General features: G+C 35.6%; 1 protein-coding gene and 1 long non-coding RNA gene across 3 annotated transcripts; both read left to right on the top strand.

Moving 5' to 3' along the window:
• The first annotated feature begins 432 nt into the window (after positions 1–432).
• On the top strand, positions 433–2,079 carry LOC113302978. Its single transcript, XR_003337246.1, has 3 exons — positions 433–1,152; positions 1,372–1,584; positions 1,842–2,079. It is a non-coding gene; the product is annotated as an uncharacterized LOC113302978 (long non-coding RNA).
• Positions 2,080–3,977: 1,898 nt separating this feature from the next.
• On the top strand, positions 3,978–12,591 carry LOC113302035 (protein PAIR1-like). 2 transcript variants are annotated; one of them, XR_003336617.1, is made up of 13 exons: positions 3,978–4,194; positions 4,410–4,569; positions 4,696–4,858; positions 5,177–5,311; positions 5,560–5,612; positions 5,724–5,894; positions 6,265–6,330; positions 6,439–6,491; positions 6,967–7,120; positions 7,230–7,311; positions 7,757–7,865; positions 8,602–11,005; positions 12,101–12,591. XR_003336617.1 is itself a non-coding variant. In XM_026550871.1 (12 exons), exons 1-11 carry the CDS (start codon positions 4,130–4,132, stop codon positions 7,861–7,863), a joined length of 1,209 nt encoding a protein of 402 aa, XP_026406656.1. In that variant the 5' UTR covers positions 3,978–4,129; the 3' UTR covers positions 7,864–7,865; positions 8,602–11,261. The 2 variants fall into 2 exon arrangements, 1 of the variants encoding a protein (XP_026406656.1); XM_026550871.1 differs by lacking the exon at positions 12,101–12,591 and having other exon boundaries at positions 8,602–11,261.

Below are 12,591 nucleotides of genomic sequence, written 5' to 3'. Positions count from 1 at the left end.
ACTATCTCCTGTCAGAAAAAATAAACTTTTAGTGCAAAACGAGGGACAGTCCCCCATTAGAACCTTTTTTTTTTCGTTTTTTTTTTTGACGGGGGACTATCCCCGTCTATGTAGAATTTTTTTAGGTTTTTTTTGTTGACGGGGGATTGTCCCCCGTCTAAGAAGATTTTTTTTTTAAGACGGGGGACAGTCCCCGTCTGGTCCAAAATCTAATTCTTTTTAAATAAACGAGAGACTGTCTTCCGTGTAGTGTCTTTTTTTTTGTATTTGTCCATAATAGCTTCACTCATTCATCTGGGCGAGTAGTCTTTCATACGAAAGAGTTAGTCTCCATTTGTAGACTACCCATAGGATATGCCCGTATGAAACTTTATAAATACCCTTCGTGGCATATTCGAAATAATTTTAAAAAACATAATAACCATAATTCCTTATTTAACCTCCCTTACTTCGTTCTTCTCCGCTTCTGATTCGTTCTTCTTCGCTTCTTATAACAGAAGAAAAAATATTTCATCCCCACCACCGCCATCATTTCCATCGCCCTCCACCACCGCCAAGATCTATCACCGCCACCAAAACCAGCACCACCATCTCCATTACGTCCGCCACTAGTATCAGCAGATTTATTACGATTTGTGTTCGATTTCAACTAATTTTAAACCAGTTTCAAAGATCAGTTTGATTTTTGGTTTTCGGTTTGGTAATATCAAGGTTGAGATTTAGATTTCAAGTGGATTTTGAGTTAAAGATTCGAATTCAGTGATTTGAGATTTGTTGATTCTGAACGGATAAGGTTCAATTTTATTTTTAGGTTTTGGTTTTGAAATTTGTGAAAACTAAAAAATTGGGTTACATATTGATTAATATCGATAAGAGAGAGATTTAGTTTCCATTTTGTATTTCATTTATCTAAATTAGTTTCTGGTGGTGGTGGTGGTGGTGATTAAATTGATGAAACTATGGTTGGCGGTTTGAAGCTACTGGTGTTATTGTTTGTATATTACTTTTCAGTACATACTGGTGGTGATGTTGGTGTATCAAGATGTAACAGGAGGTGATGGGTATTAGATGGTAGTGGGTGGTGGTGGATAGAATATGCTAAACAGAAGGGACTGAGTATGTTGCTCGTTTGGATCTAATTGGTGAACTGAGGTATATTTTCTTCCCTCTAACTTATAAATCTTTCATATGTGAATTAAATAAATTGTCTTTGTATATTAGTAGCTTAATTTGTGTATGAATTAAATTGGCGTATTGCATCACCTCCACAATAAATTGGCTTTTTTTATCACGGTTCTAACTTTAACGGGATGGTGTTCTTAAGTATTGCATCACCTTGTCTAACAGAGATTTCCCCTTGTATACTCTTAGTTGTTATTGTATGGTAATCAGGTTGTGCAAGATGAGTATGAGTTCTTTACAAAACAACAATTGGTGACCATATTTTTTGCCCCAAATTATTGTGGAGTATTCTGGTGCTATAACGATCGTCGATAACGCACTAAGTTGTTCGTTTCATATCCTTAAACCCAGTGAGAAGAAAGCTGAAGGTTCCGCATCATGTCAGAAACACCACCTCCTAAGGTGATGCAATACTCTTGATTTTAAATTTCATTTATCTGCAATGGTCTTGATGTGACATTCTGGCATCTTCTCGATTCTTTTCTCTTGAGAAGCTTATTCATGTACACTTTTTGTTAGACACAGTTTCTGCTAGTTGCCTCCAAGTTAGAGACAACTTGACCAAGTTGCTTCCACTATTAGAGGCAACGTGTGCTAGTTGCTTCCTTTTTTTTGGAGACAACTTGTATTTATTGTTTTCCTATTGTGTTTCTTTTTAGAACTGCTGTTACTGTGCGACGGGTCGAGATGTATCATACCCAGGCCTAAATGTATCCTACCAGACCTGAAGGAAAGATTTCATGTTAAGGAGTTAGTTTTAGGTTGTTTGTTGGTTAAAATGTTTGGTCTGTATTACTATCTATCTGTTAATTGCACATGATTTTGATATGTTGTTTTGTATTGGCGAATCTGTGATGCAATGGTAGCACAAATGACTATATGTTAGAAGATGTGTGTTCGACTCACACTAGGTTCACTTATTTGTGTATATGTTTTAATTTTTGGAGATAACTTGTGATAGTTGTCTCCATATTTGGAGACAACTTGGGCTAGTTGCTTTCACTTTTGAAAACAACTTTGTATTAGTTGCCTTCACTTTTGAAGACAACTTGAGATAGTTGCCTCAGATTCAGACAACTTGAATTAGTTACCTCCATTTTGTTTTGCAACTTGTTTTTGTACACTATTTGTTGGAGACAACTTGAGCTAGTTGCCTCCACTTTTGGAGACAACTTGATCTAGTTGCATCTGATATGAACACAACTTCAGTAAGTTGACTCCACATGATGGTGGTAGTTGGCGGTGGTGATGGTGGTCGGCGACGGTGGGTGGCGGTACATGGTGGATACGAGGAAAGTGGTGGTGGTATGCGGTGGTGGTGGCTGATGGTCGGTTGTGGTGGTGGCTGATGGTCGGCGGTGGCGGAAAGTGGTGGTGGTCGCGACAGCGGCGGTGACGGTGGTCGGCGGGGGCGGTGGTGTGGTCAGCGAAAGTGGTGGTGGTTGGCTATGACGGTGGTGGTGGTTGATGACGGCGGCGATGGACAGTGGTGGTGGTGGTTGACGTGGTGGACAACAGTGGTTAGCAGTAGAGTGTTTTTTTTTAATAGTGTAGTGGTAGTAGTTTTGTATATAATCATATAAAAATGATATTTTAGTAATGTATTGAGCTTAGAGATATTTGTATAAGTTGATAAGAGTATTTTGGAAGTAGCCCTTTAATAAGGGTATTTAAATAATCTTCCCTTAAATTTAAATAGGAAATAAAAAGAACGAATACAAGATGCCTTTAAAAACCGGAACTTAAGAATTTTATGGGGAAGAAACTTTATAATTCAAGATGTTAACATTGCAGCCAAAAATAAATGAAATTTTAAAACAAAAAAAGAAAGATCAATATTATTTTCCACTTAAGCCATATTTTTCGTAATATTAATTTATTAAAAAAATTAAGGGTAATCAACTGCTTATTGAGAAAATATGACTTATAATTTGAAATAGAACACTATTGTGGCACAGCCAAAAATAGTATAGAGGACGGAAATAAGAGAACAAAGAAGTTATATCTCAATACCTATTCTACAAGTTGAAAAGTTGCAAACTAATTTGGCGACTCAATTCCAAAACCACTTCTAATAATAAAAAAAACTAACTTTTCGTGAAATAAAATCCTTTTGTTTTTGATTTATGGATTGACTCCTACTTACAGAGAAGTGGAATCATTTTTATCATCATGCTTTAAGTGAAACAAAACTAGGGGTGCACATACCCTACCCATACCCGCCAACCCTATCCTACCCGCCAGTTTTTTAACCGTATCCTATCCTATCCTATCCACTATTCGGCGGGTAGGGTGGCGGGTAAAGATTTTCTTAACCGCCAGTAAACGGGTAGGGTGGCGGGTATAATCCATATCCTATCCATCCTACCTAGAAGTGCACATACCCTACTCCTACCCGCCAACCCTACCCTACCCGCCAGTTTTTTAACCGTATCCATTATTTGGCGGGTAGGGTGGCGGGTAAAGATTTTCTTAACCGCCGATAAACGGGTAGGGTGGCGGGTATAGGCCATATCCTACCCACCCTACCCGTTGTGCAGCCCTAAACAAAACATTAAATCATGAACCACCCAGGGAAACCTCGTGCTCGTGGTGACATAGTAGCACATTTTACAGTGTTAAAGCTGGCGTTCCCGAAACTACCGGCAAGCGAAAATGACCATAACTTCCACTCCCTAATCGCGTTTTGTTCACCCACGTTAGCAAAGAATGAAGCAAAACCGAACTCCAGTTCCTTACAAAACCCACTCTGCCGTCGTCTATAAAATCCCTAAATCTGATTTTTCTTCCCGCTTCAGAAACAACTTCCATTCTCACAAACTCATCCCTACACGGCTACACATTCAAATTTCAAATTTCTCTGAAACTTCATTCTTCTAGATCTGAATGATTTATTCTTCTTCTTCATCTCTATTTAGATTTATCGATCTCTAATTAAACGCTTGAAATGAAGTTAAAGATAAACAAAGCCTGTGATTTAAATTCCATTTCAGTTCTTCCTCCTCATTCCAGGTTAGCTAGAACAAAATCGAAAACCTAATTCCTTCGATTTCGTGTTGATTTTGAAGTTTTTTAGCTTAATTTTGTTTGATTCGTGTATGAAATTTGTAGTTTTGTAACTTCATTTTGCATCTGGAAGTGACGATTCTTCGATTTTGTAATGATCTTGTGTTTATTCTGATGATTTTGCTGTTTTTGTGATTTTTCGATGGATGAATTTTGTATAGAAGACCAAATGGAATCACATCTGGAAGTGATTCTTCGATTTTTGGTAGAAGTCAGCTTCGATCTCAACAACCTTCACAAGGAATGTCATCTCAACTTTCTCAATTGATGTCATCTCAGCTCTCTCAAAACTCTATTGATAACATTATTAATAACGAACAGGTACAGATCTTCAATTTTGTTCAAAAAGTTTCTAGGTGTTTGTTGATTCTGAAATGCGATCGTCTCTAACTGTCTCTCTATCTCGCTTCGATTTTATACTTACTTGTGAAGTTTGATTCTTCATAGAGATTTGCTTCTCAAGAAAGAGAGAATTCTGCAAAGAGGATTTCTTGTTTAGCACCGAATTCTCTTGCAAGAGAAGAGACTCAGATGCCGAATTCAAGATCTTCAAACAATTATAAGCCTAGATGGGGATCTGCTCCTCCTCCTGTTACAGATCATCATAGATGTAAGCTTGTTTATAACTATCGACTTAATGGATCATGTTTATTGAGATTTAAATTAGGAAAAATAATCAAAATGTGGAATGTTTTGTGTTGGATTTTACATTCAGAAGAAAAAGTTGTTGTTCACAGGGGATCATACTTAACTTGTTCTTATACTGATTAGCTCATTTGGCAGGATACTTTGTTTGTTTTCATTTCTGGATTTGAGTCAGCTGGCTTAGAAGAAAAATCTCATACTTCGCTTGTTCATATACGTAAGCATGAGACATGAATTATAGCTCATTTGGCAGGATTTTTGGTATTTGGTTCGATTGGAACAGGTCAGGTTAGTGATGAACTGGAACACAGGATTGGACAGATTGAGACTACGCAGAATCGTCATGGGATGATCCTTGAATCTATACAGGGCGACGTCATGCAAGTAAAGAAGCATATGCAAGAGTGCGCATTGGACAGTAAGTAAATGTTTACCTTCGTCTCAGTCAGACAGTCACATTAGGAAAAATTTAGAATGGTTGTTAGACATGTAGTGAATCACATTAAAGAAAATAAGTACTGTATGTTGTTCTCTTTGAAACTGAAAATGTAGTCCATCTTAATGATTTCACTGTTTCAGTTTATTAAATGAGGAAGGTATTTGAGTTTTTGATTGAGGTGTTGTCTTGTTTGTGTAATTCGCTGATTTTCTTGTGTTCTCATTCAGTTGAAGGTATAAAGCAGAAATTGGCAGGCCATGATAACTCATTGCAGCTAGTGGTAACTTTTTTATCCTTTGATTCTTCTTGTTTTCTTGCTTCAAATTCCAAATCAGTAAGTATCCATTAGTGTATAGATTTTCTTACATCTGAACTAAACTCTACTTACTAGCTCAAGGGAGAGGAAGATATCAAAAATACCCTCGATGAAAGCTTCAAATCCTTTCCTGTTCAGCTCAGAAAGGAAGTACACCAAGATATTATCTCTGCAATTTCAACATTTCAGAATCACAACGAAAAACAGATGGTCAAGTTAACAACTGAACTTTCTGGAGCAGTGAAGGTTTGTCTAGAAATTGATAAAGAACAGTACTTACTTGGTCATATTAATCATTGCCGTTGCCTTTCACCAAATATTTTGGTTAGCAACATATTTCTGCCATTCAACTCTATGTAGAATGATATTATCAAGTAAAATTATGTTTATTTCCTTGGATTTTCGAAGACTTGGTGGAAAATGCCGAAGTAAAGTACATAGAATTTTTCAGACATCTAAATTTTATATTGCTAGTTGCATAACGCGGAATAAAGAGATAAAATGATGCTCACCTAATTAAACATATTAGGGATGTACACACATAAAGTGTGAATAGTTTGAACTCAATCTTCTATTGTGTATGCTTATGCTCACAGATCAACTCCTCTCATTGCAGGAAATAACTGGTTTTCTGCAGCCTTTGGACAATAATGAATCGGTTCCCAGTATGCTCAAACTGAAAGTACTTCATCTTTACTAACTCATTTGATGATTTGTCTTATCATTTCATTGTAGTAACCATACTAGTGCAGTTGTTTCTTTTTTGCGCTTATATCTTCCTGCTGTGTAGGAGAGAGAGTGCCACCCTGTTCGATCTCAAAACATGGAACCTCCAATGAATAGGTATGTTTGAGATACACATTTCGTCTTTCTTGGGCTGTTTATGTACTAAATTACCTAATGCTTGCCTCTCGAAGCAAAGATTCGTGAATTGCATATTGTCTGTGCGAAGATAGTTTATTGTATTTGCTTACTGGACGCTCATGTGAGTATGCTAAGTGTTGGTGTTACAGCATGGCGAGTTTAGTTTCCCCCATATCCCATCTGGTGGATTCTAAACATTGTCAAATAGTAGTGTAACTTCAACCTTGGTTAAGTTTGTTGTTCTAGTTCCATTTGAAGTTTTGAACAAGTAAAGAGTAGAAACATATTAATGTTTATTCATATAAAAAGGTGCAATTTCTATATAAAAGTTATTACAGATGATCTGACGATGTTTAGGTTCCCTTTCTTCTGAAACTGATAGCTGTAGTGTGTGCTTGTGTTAAACTGCCGTCATTAGTTTCTCAGTCTCTTAAAAGAATCTATATGGTTTCAGTGCCGTCTTGCCTCAAAGAGTAAATACAAGAAGTAAGCGTAAACCAGAGAAAAAAGCGGAAACTCGGCGATCGTCAAAACTGAAACCAGATTCATTTGCTAATGCACATCGAAGTAAAATTAACGTACCAGAGGAAATTCCTCTTATAAACCTGGTAAATTCAGTATTATGGAATGAATGCTCACATGACATGTATATTTCCTAAGCACCGTCCAACAGTCATTTTTCAAAATGTCCATTTAAAGTTGATAATGGTGTTTCAGGATGAAGAATGGAGGCAGAATAATGAATGGGATGCAGAGCTCGATGGTGGTTTTGCCTGCTTACTTGGAGAAATAGAAACAGGTACTGTATGATAATTCTTATTTCTTAGTGCAGACTGCCAAATGAGGACTTATCCAGAGTTTGTAAAAAGAAACAAGAAATGGATGGTACCAAGTCATATTGAAGGTCCTTTGATTGAGAGTTACCTCTTATTTATAGTTGTTGGGTGCTAACAAAATGTTGCCAATCAACGTAGTTGAGCTCCTGCTGTCACTATATGAACTCTTGGTGAAGAGATAATATCTAAAGATTTTAACAAAAAAGCTGATATTTGGCCACTTTGTATATATACTTATACTTATACTTCTGTTTCGGTTTTTTTTCCCATCTTTAATTGCTTCATATTTTGCCATATTGACTTACATCAAACATATTGCGCATTTGATTTCCTCGCATTCCTGAATTCATCTTGTGACAAAGAACAATGTACTAAACTAATTTAAACTATTTTTTGTTCTTGCTAAAGGTGTTGGAAGCAGGTTCTTTGATGAATCTCAGGTAGAAACTGATCAGATTCTTAAGAAAGCTAGAAGAAGAAGCAGAAAAGTTAGCAGTGTTATAGTTCTAAATTAATGGTAAGGTTTTCACTCTTGGAAATTACTTTTGATACTTTATATCATAAATCTCCAAGTTACTAAGAATATAGTCCCACTTGAGGGAAATTGAAAGTCTTTTTCTGTTCAGATTATATCCCAGAATACACCACACGTGTTGTAAGAGTTTCCAGAAGGCCTATTTAACTGTCAACTGACCCATAATAACCTCAGACAAAAATATGAACCGAATAGAGAATATGATAAAGAGACTTCCATAATGAAATATCTTAACCCCTTGGGTTTATAACTCCATGCAACTCGTTATTCATTAGTCATAACGTTCTAGAAGTATAGAAGCTACTCCATCAGTTCTATTGATAATGGTTAAGGTTTGACCCAAATAGATAACTCTACTAGTTCTGCACTGGTGAAATGATTCAGTGAATAGTTCACACTACGACTCTTTCTTCTTACCCCAGATACTTCTAACTGCAACTATAAGGACATGCTTGTTATATGGGCTATTTCTGCTATCGCTTATGTTGTTAAAAAATTTCTGAAATAGCCCATTCAGCAAGAAATTAAACACCCAATAAGATCCTCGAAAACTTAACACTGAGTACTTATTCTGGAGGTGTCCTGAACATGGTCTTTAAATTTTCTTCATCTGCTTTTCTTTCTTTTATTTTTGTATGTAGAATGGGCATTTTCATGTAGTTTAACTTACTGGAAGTTGCTTGTCAGATACTACATACCATTTTGTGTGCTGCTGCAGGATAGAAAGAGATAGAGAAGCAACACGTAATGGCAAAGATATTTTGGTGCAGATTCATAGTAGTATGTGATTAGACCATGAACTGAACTTCACATCAGGTAAACATGTGCAGCTCTGCAAAAAAGTAACAGAAATGGAGTACTATACCTCCCCATGTCCCTACAGATAAGAACTGAGTGTTATGGTTAGGTGGTTGGTGCCCTAACTCTTTTTTATCATGTTACATTGTTTGTCTCCTTAGTGCAGCAATTAGTAAATAATGGACCCTGTCAGTTTAACTTTTTACCCATTTTGATCAGATACTGAGAAAGTGGGATCTGTACCAAAAACTTATAGTTGGAAATAGAATTCATGAAAGCTTTACAACTACTACTTAGGAACATAACTAGCTCCAGCTTTTTCAAAGTGATTGAGATTTTTTAACCCAGGTTAAAAGCTCTCATTATACATGTGTTAATTTAGTTGAATTCTCTGGATTTGGACAAACTGAAATACAATATCCGTTCTGGTAGAATTGCACTTGCTTGCACACACATCCCTCTTTCCATAAAGGCGGGTAACGAAAGTATTTGTCTCATTTTGACAGATGCAGATACTTAGATATGAAAATTGTGTTAGTATCGCTTTCTTAACTTTCGGTTATTCCTTTTTTTCTTGTTAATTAGAAGATCCCAATTTAGTCTATTATGGAGTTCTTTCTTTTGAAATTATTTTTTCTAAAGAAAAAAAACATTATTAACGAATCTGTATATCACTAAATGGGAAATGGACTTTATTTCCCACTACCAGCGGTGTTCATTGGAAAAGGGGAAGAAAAAAAGATAACCAGTCTTTTACGTTTTTCCAACTAACCCATTATTCACCAGTTAGTGTTGGCATGGGCCTATACTAACATGAAATACATGATCACTGTCTGCACCAGAAAAATTGTTTTACAGTTTTCATTGTCCTTGTTATAATGAGTCTTGAATGTGAGTCATCTGATTCATGATCATTTTTTAATTATGGGACATCAAGACCTACAAATCTATATCTGTATTCGCTACAAATCACTAATCTACAGGGGATCTAATCTAGATGTACTAATCATTTGATTTGTACCAAACTTTAGGTCAAAATACTCAATGTCTTAACGGGCCCTCCACGGTTGTCCCACATGACATCTTTTTTGGCCCGTTGGAGTTATTGGATTTCTGTTTGCCCGTCATCATACTGTTATTTTTTCTTCGTTTCTTTACTTTTTTATATATTTTTTTTAGTGTTTGTAATTATGATGAGTTCATAACTGCTGAGAAGAAAGAGGTATTAGAATACTAGAAACGATCTTTATTTACTTTACCCAATTAATTGGATAATGAATAGTTTCAATGACAATTCTGTCTTCTTATGTAGTTTAAGGACACAAAACAGTTCCCAAATCCTAGAAAAATGTACTACAGTCGTCTACAGCACACTTGTAGTATTTTATTTCTAAAGTGTGAGGCAAGGTTAAGGAATTTAGTATAGTATCATATAAAATTCGGAATTCATATTCTACTACCTTTGTCTTATGTTCTAAGGTCATGGTTTCTGGTTATAGGATATATAGATCAACAAGACCTACTTCCAGATAGAACAAGATTTAGTATATAAAACCAGGATCATAGTTGTAGAAAAATAACCTTATGTTTTTGTCTTACGTATTATTTATTTTAGTTAAACTAGTTTAACCTTAGTGACTCATAATTCCACTCATTTAGTACAAATTGATACTAAAAGTGTAAGACATTTTTCCTTATCTTCCTCCAAGAGAGATGGCTGCATTTTCCTTGCATTCGTTCGGTTTGAGAAAAACTTTTAGTAGGTATTTTGGGCATCACAAAGGATTGAGCTGTGGTTTTTAAAGTAAACGATTCTTTGACAGATATTAGAATTTAGAACCTTCTTTATCTTGGATTCTTTTCGTCATATCTATTGTATCTTAGTTGCAACTGTTCACAGTGAAAAGACCTGTTGATGTGCTTCTTTTATTGCAAACAACTGCTAAAAATAGATTCATCAACGTCTATTAAGTCCAATAAAAATTTACAACGGCTGGTTACATCCTACTGTAAACGAAAGTCTTGCAACTTACTTGCCGACATATAATCATGATTTATCCCTTAAGTCTAAGTTTTATTGCCTTTCGTTGCATTCCCACTAATTGATAGATTACAATTATTATTATATTAAGTTCTTCTTTTTTAAAATTAAGCGACTATTTGATAAGTTAATTACTAACGTTTCTTTCTTTGTGAATTAAAATTCCAATCGTAGCTAACAAGCAAGTACAAGTTGTTGTTTACTTGGACTAGTGAACAATCTACCAGATTAATGGTTGTTGGGCAGGCAAACTGATTTCTTTCTAGATTACATAAACAACAAGGTATGTAAGGTATCAAGGAATCAATGGTAGGGTTTTGGATTTTGTCATAAACCTCCTTTTGATCATTTTCATTTTTGTTAAATAAGCACTTGTTTGACAAAGACAAACCGTTATCTTGTACTATATCTTAGACTAAAATATAAAGATCACAAAGAAATGTCTTGAGTTTTATTCCATTTTCTATTCCATCTTGGTCAATTACAACTATATCATGCTTACATTATATTAATCACAAGAACAAGATTAAACCGTGTGATTCCACCTCTACGTATTTTAATTTCTTATTAATGCGAAATAAAATCCTAAAAAATCTGGGTTTTTTTCTTGCATTATAATGACAGTTTTCTCTGTATCAGTTTTGTACATAACCTTATGTGTTAATCTTTCTTTATCTGGTGTGATTGTGATATCGATTGCAAAAGAGAAAAATTAGAATATAAAAAAGAAGAAGAAAGTGGTTAGCAATTGATAATCACACTATATAATCTGATTTAATTAACTTTGTTTTCTTGTGTTAATATATGTGGTTTATTAGATGTTAATTGGATTAGTTGGTATTGGACAAAGATATGAGGAGGAAATTTTTTTTTTTTTTTTACTCCCAAAAGTATATGGTGACAAAAAATGAGCTGAATCAGGATAGCCTGTAAAGAAAGTGTCGGTCCAGAAATATCAAACCGACGGTCTTCTTCTTAGAAGTGAAAATGATCGACCTTGGTCCCCTAGCTACTACTCCTGCAACAGGTGAGCAAAGGCCGTACCCGAGAAAAAACCTTGTGTTAAGCTTGTAGCAGAAATATATACCAAGTTGGGGTTCATAAATGTCAGTAGTTGAGTCCCCTGTAGTGTCACTTGTGTGATATTCAATTTCTACGAGAGCAATCTTGTCAAAACTTAAGGTTATTACTAACACTAGCCAATGGTTTGGTGGTGTTTGTTTGTGATCATCATACTTCTTACCTAAAAGAGCTTTGACCGTTAACTTTCAAAGCTTCTGAAAAAAATTAATTAATTAAGCAATAAGGCATGACTGTTGAGGTCATTGGTTCAAAGAAAATGATTAACAAACTGCATTTCTTTGTTTGGAGGTTTTAGGTGTGGAGGAAATAACAACCTAGAAAGTAGCTATATAGGCATGGAATGAAAAGGATGGAATATGACATTTTCGGACGGTTCAACATTGTAATCACATTTCAGGCCACCATTGATTCCATAGAAGACTTGGATCTTTATGGGATGGGTTGTTGAACCCGTTTGGAAAATGAAGGTCCTAAAAATATCATGGCTAACCAATGGCAGGGCGACACATAATCAGTAGAAACTCTGTGCAAGCCATTTTATTACACCCTTTGGAGTTCGGAGTTACTGACCGGGGTATATTTGGAGGGAGTGTTTAAATGCTGTTGACGTGAAGAATCTCAACAACTGCATATGCAGTCCGTTTTGGAGGTACCCTTTCGTCTAAAGTTCCGACAAGAACTGATTATCTGACTCATGTTTTTCCATTTATTATATCTTGTGACCAACCATTTATTAAGGGGCAGGACAACTATTTACAAAAAGAACCCAGACGAATAGTGGTCGGA

This window comes from Papaver somniferum, chromosome 8, assembly GCF_003573695.1.
Source record: "Papaver somniferum cultivar HN1 chromosome 8, ASM357369v1, whole genome shotgun sequence".
NCBI lineage: Eukaryota > Viridiplantae > Streptophyta > Magnoliopsida > Ranunculales > Papaveraceae > Papaver > Papaver somniferum.
This window is presented reverse-complemented; position numbering and strand designations above follow the sequence as displayed.